At 40.0% G+C, this 19875-nt stretch overlaps 1 protein-coding gene across 1 annotated transcript in view; it reads left to right on the top strand.

Moving 5' to 3' along the window:
* The window catches only part of fem1c (fem-1 homolog c), a 31862-nt gene continuing 11987 nt past the window's right edge, over nucleotides 1-19875 (top strand). The window contains exons 1-2 of the mRNA XM_061901217.1: nucleotides 1-1188; nucleotides 19488-19657. Of these exons, the coding sequence (XP_061757201.1) occupies nucleotides 645-1188; nucleotides 19488-19657 (714 nt within the window). The 5' untranslated portion in view covers nucleotides 1-644. The remainder of the gene's footprint in view (nucleotides 1189-19487; nucleotides 19658-19875) is intronic.

Here is a 19875-nt window from a genome sequence, read left to right as displayed (position 1 = left end):
GCGCCGCTGGCCATTCGACAGAGTGAGTCGTGATCAACCGGTGGGACCGTGGGCGGGTGGAAGCACAGGCGCCTTCCATGTTTACCCTACCTTTGTCCAGCGCTTTGAGTGTTCGATCACCCCCGGCGGGTGGAGACCATTTCGCAGGTTTTTGAGGTGACGCTCTTCGTTTACGTCCATCGGTACTGACCGTTTACGAAAGGCACACAAGCCGCCCGAAGGCTAAGCTAGGACGGTAAACGGCTGGGTAGTGGAGTTCCCGTATTATTCATTCCATTTTTTTTCCCGGCTAAATATCGCCTTCACCGTCAAATGAGTATGACGACCGTGGAAAGTAGGTTGAACGGAGGCTTCCTTCCGCGAGACAAAGACATTTCACTGGGTGAGTACCAGCTGAGCCAACAGAAAAGGGAAGCTAGGCTAAGCTAGTCGGCTCGCTTGTTAGTTGGGGGAAGTTGCCGGACAAAAAGAACACATCTAAGCGTTAGTTATTTCGACTTTTTTTTAGTTATTTAAATCTACTGTAGGTGAATCATGGCGGTGTTTGAATTGTGAAGTGGAGATGAATTAGCAGCTTTTGTTAGCGCTAGCTGTAAACAAAGGCTCCCCTCCTCGTTATAACCCTTGTTATTAATATAGTTATCATGGATTTAAAGACCGCGGTGTTTAACGCGGCCAGGGACGGCAAGCTACGGCTCCTCCAGAAACTCCTGGAGAACAAAGACGGACAAGAGGTGACCAAGCTCATGGGCGAGAAGACCAACGGCGCCACCCCTCTCCTCATGGCCTCACGCTACGGCCACCTGGAGCTGGTGGAGTACCTCATGGAGTGCTGCTGCGCCTCCGTCGAGGTCGGCGGCTCCGTGAACTTCGACGGGGAAACCATTGAGGGGGCCCCGCCGCTGTGGGCCGCGTCCGCCGCCGGCCACCTGAAGGTGGTGCAGTCCCTGCTGGGCCACGGGGCCTCCGTCAACAGCACGACGCTGACCAACTCCACGCCCCTGAGGGCGGCCTGCTTCGACGGCCACCTGGACATCGTCAAGTACCTGGTGGAGCACCGGGCGGACCTGGAGGTGGCCAACAGGCACGGGCACACTTGTCTCATGATCTCCTGCTACAAGGGACACAAGGAGATTGCGCAGTACCTGCTGGAGAGAGGGGCGGATGTCAACAGGAAAAGTGTCAAAGGTCAGTGTACAGGTCCACCCAGTGCAACTATCGTTTTTTCCGATCTATAAGGCACACTTAAAATCTTTTTTCCCCTCAAAACAGTGTGCCTTATGACCAGGTGTAGTGTTTTCCCCAGAAAATGTGTTAGTTAAAGGCCTAATGAGATGTTCTTATTTAAACGGGGATAGCAGGTCCATTCTATGTGTCATACTTGATCATTTCGCGACATTGCCATATTTTTGCTGAAAGGATTTAGTAGAGAACATCGACAATAAAGTTCGCAACTTTTGGTCGCTAATAGAAAAGCCTTGTCTGTACCGGACGTCGCAGACGATGACGCCACCCGTGTGAGGGCTCCTCACATCCTCACATTGTTTTTAATGGGAGCCTCCAACAAAAAGAGCTATTCGGACCGGGAAAAAGACAATTTCCCCATTAATTTGAGCGAGGATGAAGGATTCGTGTTTGACGATATTGATAGTGAAGGGCTAGAAAAGGAAGAAAAAAAAAAGGCGATTGCATTGGGACGGAGTCAGATGTTTTTAGACACATTTACTAAGATAATTCTGGGAAATCCCTTATCTTTCTATTGTGTTGCTGGTGTTTTAGTGAGTTTAATAGTACCTGATAGTCGGAGGAATGTGTCCACGGGTGTCTTGAGGCTAGTGTCTGAGGGAAATGGACGGCACAAGCTCAGCTGATCTCCGGTAAGTCGTGACTTTTTACCACAATTTTCTCACCGAAAACTGCTGGTTGACATTTGGTCGGGATCCCTGTTCCCTTGACCGCTCTGATCCATAGGAAAGCTTCACCTCCGGGAATTTTAAACAAGGAATCACCATGTGTTTGTGTGGCTAAAGCTTCTCAACTCCATCTTTCTACTTTGACTTCTCCATTATTAATTGAACGAATTGCAAAAGATTCAGCAATACACTTAAGTAGTCTGCTTTAATCGCATAATTACACAGTATTCTGGACATCTGTGTTGCTGAATCTTTTGTAATTTGTTCAATTAATAATGGAGAAGTCAAAGAAGAAAGATGTAGGTGGGAAGCGGTGTATTGCAGCTGCCTTTAGCAACACAATTCGGTGAGAAAATTGTGCTAATAAGTCGGCTCTTACCGTAGACATAAGCGGAGCGTGCGTCCTCCTGCAGCTGCGGACTGTTACCTCCTCCCACCGGAGACACTGGCGGTCACCACACCTGTGGCCACACTCCTCCGACTTTCAGGTACCATATAATCTCACTAAAACACTAGTAACACAATAAGCAGATGAGGGATTTTCCAGAATTATCCTAGTAAATGTGTCTATAACATCTGAATCGCTCCCACTGCCCTCGCCTTTTTTTTTCTTTTTTTTCTAGTCCTTCACTCTCACTATCCTCATCCACGAATCTTTCATCCTCTCTCAAATTAATGAGGAAATCGTCGCTTTCTCTGTCCGAATCGCTCTCGCTGCTGGTGGCTATGATTGTATACAATGTGAGGATGTGAGGAGCTCCACAACCCGTGACGTCACGGGTACATCGTCTGCTACTTCCGGTACAAGCAAGGCTTTTTTATTAGCGACCGAAAGTTACAAACTTTATCATCGATGTTCTATACTAAATCCTTTCAGCTAAAATATGGCAATATCGCAAAATGATCAAGTATGACACATAGAATGGACCTGCTATCCCCGTTTTAAATAAGAAAATCTCATTTCAGTAGGCCTTTTAAGGTGATGACTCGGGGAAGGCGGGTCGGCGGGTGTATGGATCAGATGAGTGTACTTGGCCTGTCACCATCATGTCTCCACGACAGCCTGGGTGGCAATAGACTTCAGACTGCGGTAAAGTAGGCCGGCTTTGTCGCGTGAAGAAGCCTACAACTTTTGGTTGTGTTTTCCGCTCCATTTTCTGAATGGTGATATACGATATATATCTTTATCTTTTCCGTAAAGTAAAAACAAAACAGTCCTAGTTACCTGAGATACTTAGTATGTCATTATTATGACTTAGTAATTTACTAAGTCAAAATAATTACTTACAAAGTCAGATTAATGACTTACTGTAAGTAAGCATTTGCAATAAGTATTTGATAAAAAGAGTTAAAAGTGGGGCCACATGCTGACACATGATCAACTCATTATGCTTAATTTACACGCACAGTGAGCTAACGTTATGCTAAAAGCTAATTAGCCTTCACCTCAAGGATTGCGAGCGAGCTGAGCTGCCGCTTATGTTTCTAGAACGTCACCGGGCTCATAGTGATGTTACTAGTAGTTGACTTGGAAGTGTTTGGGGAGAGCCCGCTGCATTATGCTCACCTTCTAACCACCTTTCTGCTTACTCCTCCATCTCTCCTCTCCCTCCTCTCTGCCTGTGCCATGGGCACTGACTCCGTGTGCTCTGAATACGCACTGCTGATTGGCTGTTACATGCGCTCTGAATACGCACTGCTGATTGGCTGTTACATGCGCTCTGAATACGCACTGCTGACTGGCTGTTACCGCTCTGCCTGTAACCAATCAGATGGTTGTTACAGAGGCAGAACTAAGCGGAGCACCTTGTTAAGACTTTAGTTTAGGCGGTGGCTCTTTGTTAAGGTGACCACCTTAACAACGCGTTGTGGGAAACTCTGCGGTGAGTTTCCATATTCACCCAAGGAACTTTGGTTATTAGAGTTCCGGGGGAGTGGTTTTTCACAAGACTCATTTCCGTTGTGGTTTCCGGATGAGGAGATGCTCCTCCGTTATTGATTGAAGTAAAGTTTGAATGTCATGAAAACACTTGACACTTCTTCCACTCCCGTCCTTGCACGCTACACCGCTACAACGGAGAAAACGCTGCTGAAGGTGAGCCACGTAAATAAGACCGTCAGAAAGCGGCTTAAAGATGATCTGTAAAACATAATCTATATAACATTTTCACCAAATAACCACCATCACATGTTATGTAGACCGCAAGGAAGTGTTTTACTTCTACAAAAAATAAATAATAATATGACTCCTTTTATTCCTTGGCTTCACGGTGGCAGAGGGGTTAGTGCGTCTGCCTCACTATATGAAGGTCCTGCAGTCCTGGGTTCAATCCCAGGCTTGGGATCTTTCGGTGTGGCGTTTGCATGTTCTCCCCGTGAACGCGTGGGTTCCCTCCGGGTACTCCGGCTTCCTCCCACCTCCAAAGACATGCACCTGGGGATAGGTTGATTGGCAACACTAAATTGGCCCTAGTGTGTGAATGTGAGTGTGAATGTTGTCTGTCTATCTGTGTTGGCCCTGCGATGAGGTGGCGACTTGTCCAGGGTGTACCCTGCCTTCCGCCCGATTGTAGCTGTGAGAGGTGCCAACGCCCCCCGCAACCCCAAAAGGGAATAAGCGGTAGAAAATGGCTGGATGGATGGATGACTCCTTTAATGCGCCCTATAATCCAGTGTGCCTAATATATGAAAAATTATCAAAAGTACAACCATTTATCAGCAGTGCGCCTTATACGGTGTGCCCTATGGTTCAGAAAATATGCTAAATACCCCAATATAAGATTAAAAAAACAGCCTGGAAAAAAACTGATGACGCAAAAAGGCGATTTAGATCCACACTAACTTTAAAAGGGGAATTTTGCCTATCATTCACAATCCTTATCTGACATGCACAAGTTTTTTCTTTTTTTCATGCATTCTGAACCGTAAATAAACGTTAGCAAAAGTCAGCCAACAATAGAACCAATGGGCACTCTACAACCTCTCCATTAAGGTTTTATGCACATGCTATGATATATCTAATGTAGTAACGGGCATATTTATAATATGTAGTATTTGCGACCCCAAAGGGGACAAGCGGTAGAAATTTAATGGATGGATTTACGTATTTTGCCTATTTTTAAGCATTCAACGGCGCATTCATTTCATAGACTCATCACGTTTGCCTTTTCTTTTAACAACATTGACTACTTTTCACAACAGACTGGGGGAAACAACAAACTTAATAAAAAATCCCTTACTGTACAATGTCACGCTCGCTGGTATGCCCACTGATTGGATGTTTGTTCATATATTCACGTTTTTAGATGAAGAATTAATCATCTTCACAAAGAGTAAAAAAGTTTGGTGCAAATGAGCGTCTTCATGTCTTTCTTGCCATCTAAGTTGGCGGTCAAAGTTTACCAACTTCTTGAGTTATGGCCACATCTGTCCGCTGTCCTGATGAGAGGCATGATTTATAATCTAGAATTAACTTTCACCAGTTCAGAGGCGATGCATCAGTTCACCGGCTCATGATGTCACTATAGCAGAATAAGATAGTTACCTCTGTGATCAATGCACCGCCAAAAGTAGGTCATTAACAATAGTTTTTATAATAATATTGATAATATGTGGTTAATATTCAAGTCATGGATAGAAAATAGAGTATTGTTTGTGCTTTTTGGATGTTTTTTAAGTGGGTTTTATGGATGCAATAGACTCAATGACATGAGGTCCATTTTAGCTGACTTTTGTTTAACAAGTTAAAATGCATTAGAAAAGGACATGTTCTTGTTTCTAAGTATTTTAAATGATGGGCATAATTCCCCCAAAAATGCAGTTCAAATGAAGTAGAGGATCGTGAAAAACAAGTTGCATGCCTTATTGTGTGAGGCACTTGTGATTCAGGGCTATATAAATAAACATTGATTGAATGATTGATTCTCTTTTAATGATGATATTTGCGTCATCGTTAATATGACGGCACTCCTTCCTCGCTCTCCCACAAGACTTGTCGGCCAGGGCAAAGGCTTCGCTGCCCTGATTTAACCAAATCATTAATTTGCTCTTAAGAATGATTGCACAAAAACTTAATTGGCCTGTCTTTTACATGCAATAACCTACTGTATAGTGTGTTGACTTGATTCATTGTTTTCTGTCTTTCCATTCATTATTTTACCAAGTAAGTCCTTAAGTGTCTTGCTGGGACCTCTTGAAAAATGTCAGAACAAGACACAGACCCAGTTTGCACAACAAATTTGACTTTTTTTGCCCTCAAGTGACATTCACACGGAGATAGAGAGATACAGAGGGACACAAGACAGGCACCATTGCAGAGGAATCATATGAATAAATGGCCAACATTTTAAGAATTAATCATAGAATTCCACACGTCGAGTCTATTTGAGTGCTAAGGGATAATAAATAGTTAATATACCAGTGTGCAGCTTTTTAAGGATCACAAAATGCTTTTATTTTTGAAGTTCGATTTTGTTTTGTCGTTTGTTTTCATTGACTACTTTAACTTTTTTTTTAATACATCAACAAGGTTGTTTTATTTAGTACATTGTCTTTACTTTATTTTAAATATTTTTATATTCTTTTAGCAGCTGAATGAGCAGCACAGTGACAGTATAAATGAATATTTATGAATGTATTAGTCTTCTTTGTTCTTAAGTGCGTGGCTAAAAAACCTTGAGTTGCAGTTAGAAGTCAATTAAAAAAATTACAGGCATTAAATATGAAAAAGAGATCTTTTGACCCAGTTATTAAAGACACCTAAAATAAATAGACACACCGATCGAAAATCCATTATTTTGCATGTTTTGTGTTTCTAATGCTTCATAGATAGTTTTGGTTTTAGTATTAAAAGTTAAGCTTTTTGTTTTGATTTACTGGTTCTTATTGTAGCCTTTGTAATCCATCCATTTTCTACCGCTTATCCCTTACGTGGTCGTGGGGGGTGCAGGGGCCTATCTCAGCTGCAATTGGGTGGAAAGCGGGGTACATCCTGGACAAGTCGCTACATGATAGCAAGGCCAACACATTCACACTCACATTCACACACTAGGGCCAATTTACTGTCGCCAATCAACCTATCCCCAGGTGCATGTCTTTAGAGACATGTAATATGTATTTGAATTAAATTTACGTAGCAAATCTATTTCTTGCTGGCATCGTCCTACTGTGTTCAGCGGTATTTGAAAACACCTCCGTCCCATAATCCTTCGATTACTCATGCCAAGAGATCACAGCTTGTATGTTCAATGTGCACAATTTTATTTCTTAGTTGCTTAGACAGAATTCTTGGGGACTCACTCAAATCAGTGCCAGCGGGCAATGTTTTCAAAGGGCATTAAAAAGTATATAGTCATTAAATGGATTTTGCGAAAATCAAGGCCTTAAATAGCATGAACAAACATTAAATAGGATGTCCAGAGGTATTAAAAATTATACAATTGTAGGACTGGGCCGATAGTATGTCAATCAATGGAAACGAAAATGAACTCTAACTTTGCTATCATTGATACATTGCTACGTCTGTCGGTTTCTTTTCTTTGTCTCTAGCTTTGAAACTGGATACATGAGCTTGTAAGGTCCGGTCCAAAAGTGTGGGAAGCATTACCTCTGGGGGGACCCAAACTCTGCTATCCTTTGGTGACTGTAAGCGTTTAATCCTTAACTGAGACACCATGTCACGTTAATAAGGAAGCTGAGCTTGTTTCATACACGACTCCTTATTTCAGGGACTCAGACACTGCACGTGACCTACGGAGGCCTCGAATGGACAACCAGGCAATTGTCACGACAGACCAAAACTCTTTATTCATTGACATTCCCACAGTAAATAAATTGGAGTGACACTTTACACCTAACTTTAAACATATTGTACTCATGTTTAACAACTGAGGAGGTGTATAATACAATCTATTCAATATCCTAAATTGACTCAGCTTATTTGCATCCTATAGATGCATTAGAAATATCATTCTATGATTTTCTTAAATGTTTTAATCAGTCGTCCCTTTGCGAACACATGCATCATTTGCATTCCTAGTATGTTTGCTTATTATTCAATGAAGCCTTTTTAACAAATGTTTTAATGTATACTGATTAATGAACATATCCTCAAATTTGTGGCTATCATAAGGCCTATTTTCAAAGGTTATGAATTTGTACATCATTTATTAAAGAGATAATATATATATATATATATTTATATATATATATATATAAAAATAAAAAAATACTTCTTAGTATTCTATAGTTTTCCAATAATTTTGATTCAGAGGGCTTTCTGGGTGGAATAGACGCAGTCATTGAATTAGGATAGTTTTTTTGCTAACATTTATTTACGACTTACAATGCATTAAAAATATTTGTCTTAAAGATTGTTAATTTTGGGCAATATTAAAACAAAAAAAAATTCAGATCCCCTTCAATGTTTTTTGTACATTCTGTAAATGTGCTAATGCTGTTGGGAAAGCGCGAAAATTAACTATTGCCGGGAAAATGGGGAATCCGCAAAATTGACTGGCTGGCTAACTTTTTTTAAAAACCTGGTTCAAGCTTGTCAACGGTAAACCCAGAGAGGCATCCCACAGTGTATGCAAAACGACTCCAAACGTTGCTCAGTGCAGTGAAATCACATACGCAATTGGCTAATCAGAAGGCGGCCATTGAAGGCTGGCAGCAGTTAACTATATCAAATTTATTTTGGTATAACCAACAAAAACATCTTCTGTCTCCACCATAACTGTCAGCTGCAGCCACTGCAAAAAAATACAAATATTTCAGATACAACAGTTTTGTAAGCTAATTATAATTCAGTTAATGACAACTTTTTAACCATTTAATATTATCATTAATATTATCATTGTCAAACGCTTAACACTTTGTTTGTATACATGCCGTTGTAAGCTTTTGATAGATAGTACTTTATTGAATCCTTCAGGAGAGTTCCCTCAGGAATATTAAAAAATATATAAATGTATTAAAATGCTTATGTGCAATAAGCATATGGGGTTGGACATGGCATTAAAAACGGCTTCAAACACATTCAATTAGATTTGTTGTTACCTGTAGAAACCCTGGTGTGTCCTGGGTACTCACTACATTAAAAACCTAATAACATTAATAATGATTAATTGTGTTTATTGTGAATGTAACTGCACTATATCACATGTTTCCATGGCTAAAACGGGCAGTGGAAATATTACAATCCCCTCTCAGCTCGTATGATGATGAATGGACAGATAATGAGACAGCCTGGCTGGACCGTCTGGTTCACTTTTGGCTCTGTTGTGGTTACCCTATTTAGCTTCAGTGTAATATATTGCCGTTCAACAACCCCACAGGAACAAACATTTGGTTAAATAGATACCTTTTTTTTTAGTTGGTGTCAATCACAATTGAGCGGAATAGTTCGACAGTCACCAGTTGGAAACAATAAGTCAAGCCATAGCATGTGAGTCATGCAGATTAACTGAACAGTCATAGTGTCATCTCTGACTTGAGGCATGTCAAAAACTTCTTACTCATGTTACACACATTTTTTTTTGTTGCCTCAAGAATAAGCTGTGGACATTAAGTCCAAACCACAACACACCTCATTCACGTAGAGAACTGCTAACATCACCCTCGTGGCAATGTCACTGTTTAACACTTGCGGTTGGACACTCAAGAACAGTCCGTGCATTTGTGGCGCACCTGTAGGTTGTAGTCAAAATGCTTTTAAAGCCATCAAGAAATAAATGTGATACAAACGTCTTCAAAATGTTAATATCAGACAAATGGTTAATTACGAGTTACTTTTGGACAATTGGTTGCTAATGTAAGCTCAAGTCAACCAATCTTGCTGAAACTCTCACACATTGCTCGTCCGTCATATTTCATAGTAATTTGGCTGAATGTTTCATAAAGTGCATTGACCGAATGTATTGGGTCAGAGTTTGTAGTTTAATAAGAGCGCCACCATGTACATGTGTAATGGCTCAGGCAACACAGAAAAAGGTGCATATTTTGACTGGGGATGTATTGTAACAATAGGGAAATGTCTCAGCACTGTTATTGTGACTGAAATATTACCGTTAATGAGCAAGGTATTGTTGAATGTGCGAAAATACTTATGCATACGCTGAAATATTTTAACCCATTTTTATTTCTAAAATGTTAAGCTAGCTAACAATAAGGGTGCGAGGTGCAAATAATTATAAAATTAAATACTTAAGATAACATTTTTTGAAAGCTAATAGTAAATGTCGGGAAATTTACTGCTTTTTATTATTAAACAGTTAATTGTTAAACGCATAGTTTTTGACAAATGTTGTTTTAATTCATGTTATTTGGAAGATTTCTTGGAATTTAGTTTAACCAGGAATGCCTCTTATTACAAGCAGTTTGTTGGCTTCAAATAATTTAGTTCAGTTGTGAGAGCAGCTATGTTTTAAGCAGAGGTGGGTAGAGTAGCCAGAAATTGTACTCAAGTAAGAGTACTGTTACTTTAGAGATTTATAACTCAAGTAAAAGTAAGGAGTCGTCACCCAAATATTTACTTGAGTAAAAGTAAAAAGTATGTTGTGAAAAAACTACTCAAGTACTGATTAACTGATGAGTAACCTGTTTGTTGAATGATGACGGCAACAAATAATGCACAAAAATATAAAAATATCTCTTAAGCAACTAAAACAATAAGATATATTAAATAATATTACATTAAAATAAAATAAAAAATTAAGGCACATTGAGCTACAATAACTTAACAGCACCACAGGCTAAGTAGGCATTGATTGATTGATTGAAACTTGTATTAGTAGATTGTACAGTACATATTCCGTACAATTGACCACTAAATGGTAACACCCGAATAAGTTTTTCAACGTTAATCAATTACTTAATAAATGACAAAGTCGAGGTGATCTACCTCATATATACATATACATACACACATATATCATATATATATATACATATACATTTATATTTACAGTATATAATTTATATTTATTTTGCCGTTTTTGTTCACATGTTAAAGGTGTTTTAATGAATATACATGAATGTTTAACATATAGATTCCTATCTTTCATGAAGACAAGAATATAAGTTGGTGTATTACCTGATTCTGATGACTTGCATTGATTGGAATCAGTGCTGGTAACGTCCATGTTTTCAAATGGAGGAGAAAAAAAGTTCCTCCTTTCTGTCTAACACCACATGAAAGTCGTTGGTTTTTGTTCAGATCACGTTTTTTATTCCTTGGATAAAAAATCATCAATGACTGAGATCGGCAGATACTAATGCAAATCACATTTATTAACATTGCAATGGTTAGCGCTATTGACAGTTTAACAATGTCACTATAATATTTCAACCCGTTCCTCATTCTGTTCTATTACATACAATTGGTGATAATTAAGAGATGGGCCTTTATGAGCATTGCAATCATGTACTTAAAAAAAATTAAATAAAAAAAATCATCCATCAATCTTCCTCTGCCTACCCAAGATCGGGTCGCGGGGGCAACAGCCTAAGCAGGGAAGCCCAAACTTCCCTCTCCCCAGCCACTTCGTCTAGCTCCTCCCGGGGGATGCCATGGGGTTCCCAGGCCAGCCGGGAGACATAGTCTTCCCAACGTGTCCTCTGTCTTCCCCGTTTCCGCCTCCGGTCTGACGTGCCCTAAACCCCTCCCTAGGGAGGCGTTCGGATGGCATCCTGACCAGATGCCCGAACCACCTCATCTGGCTCCTCTCCATGTGGAGGAGCAGCGGCTTTAGTCTGAGTTCCCTCCGGATAACAGAGCTTCTCACCCTATCTCTAAGGGAGAGACCCGCCACCGAGCGGAGGATGCTCATTTCGGCTGCTTGTACCCGTGATCTTATTCTTGTCCTTTCGGTCATAATCCAAAGCTCATGACCATAGGTGAGGATGGGAACGTAGATCGACCGGTAAATTGAGAGCTTTGCCTTCCGGCTCAGCTCCCTCTTCGCCACAATGGATCGACATAGCGTCCGCATTACTGAAGACGCCGCACCGATCCGCCTGTCGATCTCACGATCCACTCTTCCCTCACTCGTGAACAAGACTCCGAGGTACTTGAACTCCTCCACTTGAGGCAAGATCTCCTCCCCTACCCTGGAAATGGCACTCCACCCTTTTCCGGGAGAGAGCCATGGACTCGGACTTTAAGGTGCTGCTTCTCATCCCAGTCACTTCACACTCTGCTGCGAACCGATCCAGGGAGAGCTGAAGATCTTGGCCAGATAATTAAAAAAATCAGCTGATACTAATTAGTGGCCAATCAATGACTCATTCCTAGTTGTAATTTAGCAACGCCCTTTGACTTAGTATAAGAACACAAAAAGAAAAACTATTAACATACAATAAACTGTATTCTATAGCTTCTTTACAAGGATTGTTGAAAATAGTGATATATGCTTACAGTCTTAAAGTATCCACTAGATGTGTCACAAATGTTTTTTTGCAAAAGAGCATGGAGAGGGCTCTGATTACTGGCTAAATATAGTGACAAAATCACTAGGTTGGCAACATTGAGCAAGACATGTTTATTTACAGAGGACAATTCATAGTGCTTGACAGATGCATACCATTGCAAGAAGGCAAAATTATTATAAAAGATTGAATATTCGTAAAAATTTTTTATCATGAATTAAAAGTGTAGATAATATATTTTCAATTTATATCAGGCCTGGGTAATTGACTCGGGAGGGCCACATTTATAGAAAATAATGTGTCTGGGGCCGGTATATCTATATATATGTGTGTGTGTGTGTGTGTGTGTGTATATATATATATATATATATATATATATATATATATATATATATATATATATATATATATATATATATATATATATATATATATATAGATATATATATAGATATATATATATATATAGATATATATATAGATATATATAGATATATAGATAAGCTGTGACAATCAGCTGTACACTGTGTGTCTGTTTGGGTCCTATTTTTAGGAACACTAAACCTCACATTAATATGTCTGATTGAATGCTAAAAACGTAATAACATACCGCCTTAGGAAACAGAATGGAATTTTACATGTTCTACCAGGAATATACATGAATATAAATATTGTGGGATTTACAATATTAACTATGACCGATAAAACACTGAATATTGACAACATATGAACGTCACACCCCCTCTCCATCCACATTATTTACAATCAAGCGAAACACATCAAAAATGCAACAAACACAGGGAAAAATTAACGCAAAGAGTAAAAAAAACCCCACCTACAATCTGATATAATATCATTTTTCTTGTAGAATTTTGTTGTAAAAATCTCCTTCTGTGTCTGTCCCTGACACTTGCATTTCAGGCCGCTCTGGGAACAGTCTGTGGAATCTCTCCCCACCCACACTGCTTGGTGCCTCGTATGAACTGCTGTGACTTAGATGACCATAGTAACTTATTAGATTGCCATAGTAACTAGTATATCATTCAAAAGCTCAGATTCCAACCATTGAAATACTTTGTATAGTTCAAGACTTACGGTCATTTGAAAGCATCATTGCACATCATATTGGCAGCTACAGTTTCCATCTAACCTACTCAGTGGTCTAGTGGTTAGTGTCCACCCTGAGATCGGTAGGTTGGGAGTTCAAACCCCGGCCGGCTGAGCCATACCAAAAACTATTTAAAAAAAAAATAAAAAAAAATCGGACCCATTGCCTCCCTGCTTGGCACTCAGCATCAAGGGTTGGAATTGGGGGTTAAATCACCATAAATGATTCCCGGGCGCGGCACCGCTGCTGCTCACTGTTCCCCTCACTTTCCAGGCGGTGATCAAGGGAATGGGTCGAATGCAGAGGACAAATTTCACCACACCTAGTGTGTGTGTGTGACAATCATTGGTACTTTAACTTAAAGATCTAAAAAAAATTATTTGGGAATGTCCGGAGGGCCAGATTGAAAAGCTTAACGGGCCCCATGTGGCCCCCGGGCCTCAATTTGCCCAGGTCTGGTCTAAACCATTACCACGTTTAGGTGGAATCAACAGCGTCTCTTACTGTTGGTAAACAAGCAGTACAATTTTTTAAAATTATAATTCCTCAATCACTCCAGTACACAATTAGTTATGCACAATCCATTCACCAATTTTCATGCATTTTATTATGGTGCAATTTTTTTATTACTCATAAACCTTTATTTTGGTATGACCTTCATTGTTGTGACGTCAGATTAATGCATTCAGCATAAATCAATATGAGCGGTGTGCCAAATAACAGCCTAAATATAACCGACTATCTGGTTTTGTGGAATAAAATCCCGTGTATGACCTACATTGTGCTTTTACGACAGGTTTTAATCTTGCAGACACTATGGAAACAAACCTGTGACGTTTTGACTGTCAGCACACGTTACTGGTTAGGTCAACACTGAACCTCTAACAGGAGTGAATATACGTCACTGATACGGAATACGTACCATTTTTGCTACAGTCGAGCGTAAAAAAATTACTCTTACTATGGTCACAAGTGTTGTCATCTCGTGATGTTATCGAGTGGGGGAGGACTTGTTCTTGTTCATACGAGGTACATCGTTCATTATCGTCCCCACATACTCCCTCATGCCCTGGAATGTTCACTGTCAACCGTCTCGGTTGGACTCGCAGAGCAATGTGGAGGAGGAGTCACGTAAACTGACAAGAGTTTAATCAAGAACATCCCTGAACTCTAAATCAGGTGCAGCAGCTCTACTGCCGTGACATTAATCCTCAAATACTCTCTCAAAGTCGGCCAACTCTAATGAATAACATTATTGTTGCAGTGGAAACAAGTTACATCACTTAACCTTTTTATTTTTTTTTTCCCCTGAGATGTCCTAAAATATCTGAAACGCTTGGTATGTGGGTCAAACTCCTAAGCATTAAACTGCAAGTAACTGTAATTCTGTCGCAGTAGTTCCGAAACACCATCAGGCACACCTGCCGGGACAAAAATGACTCATTTTACCTGCTGACTACTGTACACTTTGTTTGTACTTGCTCAAAAATACCACGCAGTGTTCACTCTCTGGCTCGCCAGGTTATACCTGTGATGAGACCTGCCTCCCCGACGTGTTGAAAACAACACTGCGCAGGTTCAGGTTGTCAGGAAGGTGGGGGAAATCCTTTTTAAAGCTTTCTGTGACTGCAGCAGTAGCTGACACGCCTTGTACTTCGCAGTTTCATGGGTTTACACGCAGCAGCATGTGTTTTTTGTCCACTGGGATAAAAAGATTTGTTTCTACTGAAGTTAAAATACCATGCATAAACTTTTTCTTCTGATTTTGCAGTAGGTCTTTTATAGTTGAGTGGAAAAAGTAATACAAGGCCAAACATAATCCATTCCGGAAGGCTTTGTTCTGTGTTTTCCCCATAAAATATCGTGAAATTACCATTTTGACAATGCCCATTTATAAAAAAACAACAACAGTAAGACTGTATCTCTGCAGACCACTAGTATTCATGAGTGACTTGAAGAAGAGCTCTGGAAAAGTCATTTTCTCGCCGCCTGTTTTTTTTTTTTTGCATGTATAAAACTCTAGACCAGTGGTTCTTAACCTTGTTGGAGATACCGAACCACACCAGTTTTATATGCGCATTCACCGAACCCTTCTTTAGTGAAAAATAAAATGTTTTTTTTTTTCAAATTCAAGACAGTTATGTTTTTTTTAGTGGTGCATAAAATGAACTGTGCATCATCACCTTGTTCAGAGAACAAAACCAATACAGTGCATGAACTCACAACAAAATAGACACATGCAAATGGGTCTGACTTATAGCCATAAAGCTGATAGGGAGAAAATTTTATTTACACGATGAGTCGGGTGTGACTCTGCTCCGTCAAACCCCTCAGGCTGACTCACCGAACCCCTGGGGTTCGATTGAACCCAGGTGAAAACCCACTGCTCTAGACCCTGAATAGGGCTGGGCGATATGGCCTTTTATTAATATCTAGGTATTTTTAGGCCATACCACAATACAAGATATATATATCTTTATATTTTGCCTTTGCCTTGAATGAACACTTCATTAGGGCTGGGTGATATGGCCTTTTTTTAATATCTCGATATTTTAGGCCATATCACAATACACGATATATATCCCGATGTTTTGCCTTGGGCTTGAATAAAAACTTGATGCATATAATCACATCAGTATGATGATTCTATGTGTCTACATTAAAACATTATTGTTCATACTGCATTAATATATGATCATTTTAAACTTTCATGCAGAGAGGGAAATCACAACTAAGTAAAATTAGCAAAACTGTATTTATTAAGCAGTGGCACAAACATTGTCATTTCCAAAACAGAAAGTGCAAGATTGTCAGTGACATTTTAAAACAAGCTTTTGTGCGTGATGTCACTAAGATGACATATCAAAACAACACTAAATTAAAGTGCAATTTTTGTACAGAACACCACTACAATAGTTTAAAACAAAGTCCACTTTTGTGCATGATGTCAAAAGATATTTCAATAACTGTCAAATAAAAATGAGCTGCATAACAGGAAATCAAAAAGTGCATGTCCTTTGCTGTGTGGAAGGTTACTGCGGACATTATTAAATTCTGTTGACAATTTTTTTATACGATCTGGAAACGGTTGCTTTGGCATTTTGTGAGTGTGGCACCCAACGGTGATGTTGACATGCAGTTTCAAGGATTTCAAATGATGCTACAAATTAGCAGTATGTGCTACTTTTTATAACAACGCTTTTGCCGCATACTTGTTGGACATATTCCCGCTTGAAGCCAAACCACCGCCAGACGATGGACCCGGTGCTGTTTTTCTTAGGAATTAATTCTTCCTTCATTTGTTACCAGATTGACACCTTTCACTCTCACCACTCCACTAGCATCACAGCTAATGTTACCCATGCTGCTACTACCTCTTATGCGAGGGCGTATGACGCGACAGTGTGTGTGACTTGTTTAAAAAGGTGCGCTTTTCTGTGAGGAGAGACAGGAAAGAGTGGGAAACGCATGCAGTGTAATGCCAGCAGCTAAAAGCAACTGCGTGAGAACATATACTCCAATATCACGATATAGTCATTTTCTATATCGCACAGAGACGAACCCGCGATATATCAAATATATCGCCCAGCCTTACCCTGTGGCTGACTCACCGAACCCCTAGGGTTCGATCTAACCCAGGTTAAGAACCACTGCTCTAGACCCTGAACATAAGACTAATCTTATCAGACTTATATAGTCTTGTATAGGGATGCACGGTATATATATATTTTAAAGTAGATACTAGGGATGTAATAATAAACTGTATTAATGATAACCGCGGTAAAACTCCCGATGGTTGGTAATAACATTTTAAATTAAAATGTTAAAAAAAACGTGATTGATAAACTCACGGAATGACTAGTGCTAGCTTAAATGCCAACATGAAAACACACCATCAATTTCATTCCCTATTAGGTAAAAACAACATAACCCAATCTAAAGTTATATAAACACATTGCTGTCCAAGCAGCTAAGCTATTCAAGTTATGCTCTCTTAGAACAAAGTGATCAATCTATATGCAGAGGAATACGAGACTGAGGTGTTCACAATTTATTTTAGTTGTTGGAATTAAAGTTTGATGGAAGATTACAGTATCTGACGTGTATAAGTAATTTTTGAGCAATGTAATCGTGATGATAACCTGATAATTTTAGTCATAACAGTATTATGGATTTTTCATATAGTTTATACCTAGTTGATACTGATGTCATGTTTCTCAAGACTGATACCAATTGTTATTGATATTTATTTTTCTATATTGCGATTTTACTGTAGTTTTGTGCACACCTCACTTTGACCCTGGTTCTGGGGGCTGTTAAGCAGCGCAGGTGTCTTCGCAGGCCTTCAAAACACTGTTGTTTCAGATGGCTGATAACATTTCATGTGTTTAAACTCCGTTTTTTCCCTCCACGTGGAATGTTTGCAGAACATTTGATGCAAATATCACGGGAAATGTCTTCCTCTGAAACGGTGAAGTCCCACACGATGGAGGCCATCTTTGTTTACAGTGAGCTCAAGGGAAGTTGATGTTTACAGGACAAAGTAGTGCTTGATTTGCTCCACCTTACACACCTACTGCACAGTACAAATAATTTTGCCTCGGAGCGTTTATAAAAATAAATAAATTAAAAGGTTATCCATCCATCATCTTCCGCTCATCCGAGGTCGGGTCGCGGGGGCAGCAGCCTAAGCAGGGAAGCCCAGACTTCCCTCTCTCCAGCCACTTCGTCTAGCTCTTCCCGGGGGATTTGCTCAATTATTTGGTATGACGTAATTCCTCATATTAGCTTGATAAATATCTGCCTGATATATATCATGCATTATTTTTTTATTCATGTTAGTATGGTAAATATATTCCGGTTATGTTAAAATACAAAATGTTGGAGTACTGTTGTAAAACTTAAAATGGGACGATTCCATGTCCATACTTTCAAGCTAGTTATTTTAAAGGTGTTTCTAAAAAAATAATGAAGACCTATTCAACTGGTTATCTTTCAAAAGAGACCAAAGCCATGTGTGCAAATGGTTCAAGCCTATCATAACATTTGCTTAAATTAAACCTATGACGGATTTAGTTTTTTGGACCTATAAATACAAAGGTACTGGAGTTTGCATGTTCTCCTTGTGACTGCGTGGGTTCTCTCTGGGCACTCCGGCTTCCTCCCACCTCCAAAGACATGCACCTGGGGATAGGTTGACTGGCAACACTAAATTGGCCCTAGTGTGTAAATGTGAGTGTGAATGTTGTCTGTCTGTGTTGGCTCTGCGATGAGGTTGCGACTTGTCCAGGGTGTACTCCGCCTTCCGCCCGATTGTAGCTGAGATAGGCACCAGTGCTCCCGCGACCCTAAAGGGAATAAGCGGTAGAAAATGGATGGATGGATGTTGTCTATCTGTGTTGGCCCTGCAATGAGGTGGCGACTTGTCCAGGGTGTACACCGCCTTCCGCCCCAGAACCCCTGCAACCCCAAAAGGAACAAGCGGTATAAATTGGATGGATGGATGTTTTAGCATAGCATGTGTTGTAATAAGAAGCAACTGTTGCTTCTAGTTAATCCCCACCATTTGCAACAGTTTCTTTTTGGCCACAGGTAAAGAGCAAAAATCCATAAACTGAAATGCCCATAAAAATATTTTTGACACATGCTCGCTCTTGCAAATGCTGTAAAGCAAATATGCACGTGTATTTACTGTGTACTTTACGTACTGGTTCAACTTCCCTTAGCCAAATTCGAGCTTCCTAATTCCTAACTTGTTTTCCTTACACCTGTTCACACAGCAAACTCTCCATCCATCAATTTTCTACCGCTAGTACTGCACTCCTTTTTCCAATACATGATTACATAATAATCAGTAACATTATTGTAAGAATATAGATTATTGCTGGGCTTCTTTATTTATTTATTTTTAAATAGTTTGACACGTTTCCCTTGCAACTTCAGGTTGTAAATTTTGAAGTGTCCACCCACCTAAATGTTCATTATTATTTTTTATTTTTTTTACACACAATGGTAATTGTTTTTATGTCTTCTAACAGGCAATACGGCGCTCCATGACTGCGCGGAGTCGGGCAGTCTGGAGATCATGCGGATGCTGCTGCAGTACAAAGCGACCATGGAGCAGGACGGCTACGGCATGACCCCACTGCTGTCTGCTAGCGTGACGGGCCACACCAACATCGTAGACTACCTGACCACACACCACCAGGTGAGGCTCCCTATCACTTTTAACTGTAAATGCTTTAGCTTTGTTTAGTTTATTAACTCCACTAGATATGGTGGTAGCTGCTTTTGAAGTGTCATGAGGAGGTTTCGATCAGGGTTTAATGCGGATGATTCCGAAATCGATCATCCGTGAGTGAAATCAGCCGATACCAATACATGGATTGTCTGTAAATTCAATTATTTATTGTTAGTGTTATTGAC

The sequence above is a fragment of the Nerophis ophidion genome, linkage group LG01 (genome assembly GCF_033978795.1).
Source record: "Nerophis ophidion isolate RoL-2023_Sa linkage group LG01, RoL_Noph_v1.0, whole genome shotgun sequence".
NCBI classification, from domain to species: Eukaryota; Metazoa; Chordata; class Actinopteri; order Syngnathiformes; family Syngnathidae; genus Nerophis; species Nerophis ophidion.
The sequence above is the reverse complement of the archived record's forward strand: the minus strand, read 5'-3'. Positions and strand labels throughout refer to the sequence as shown.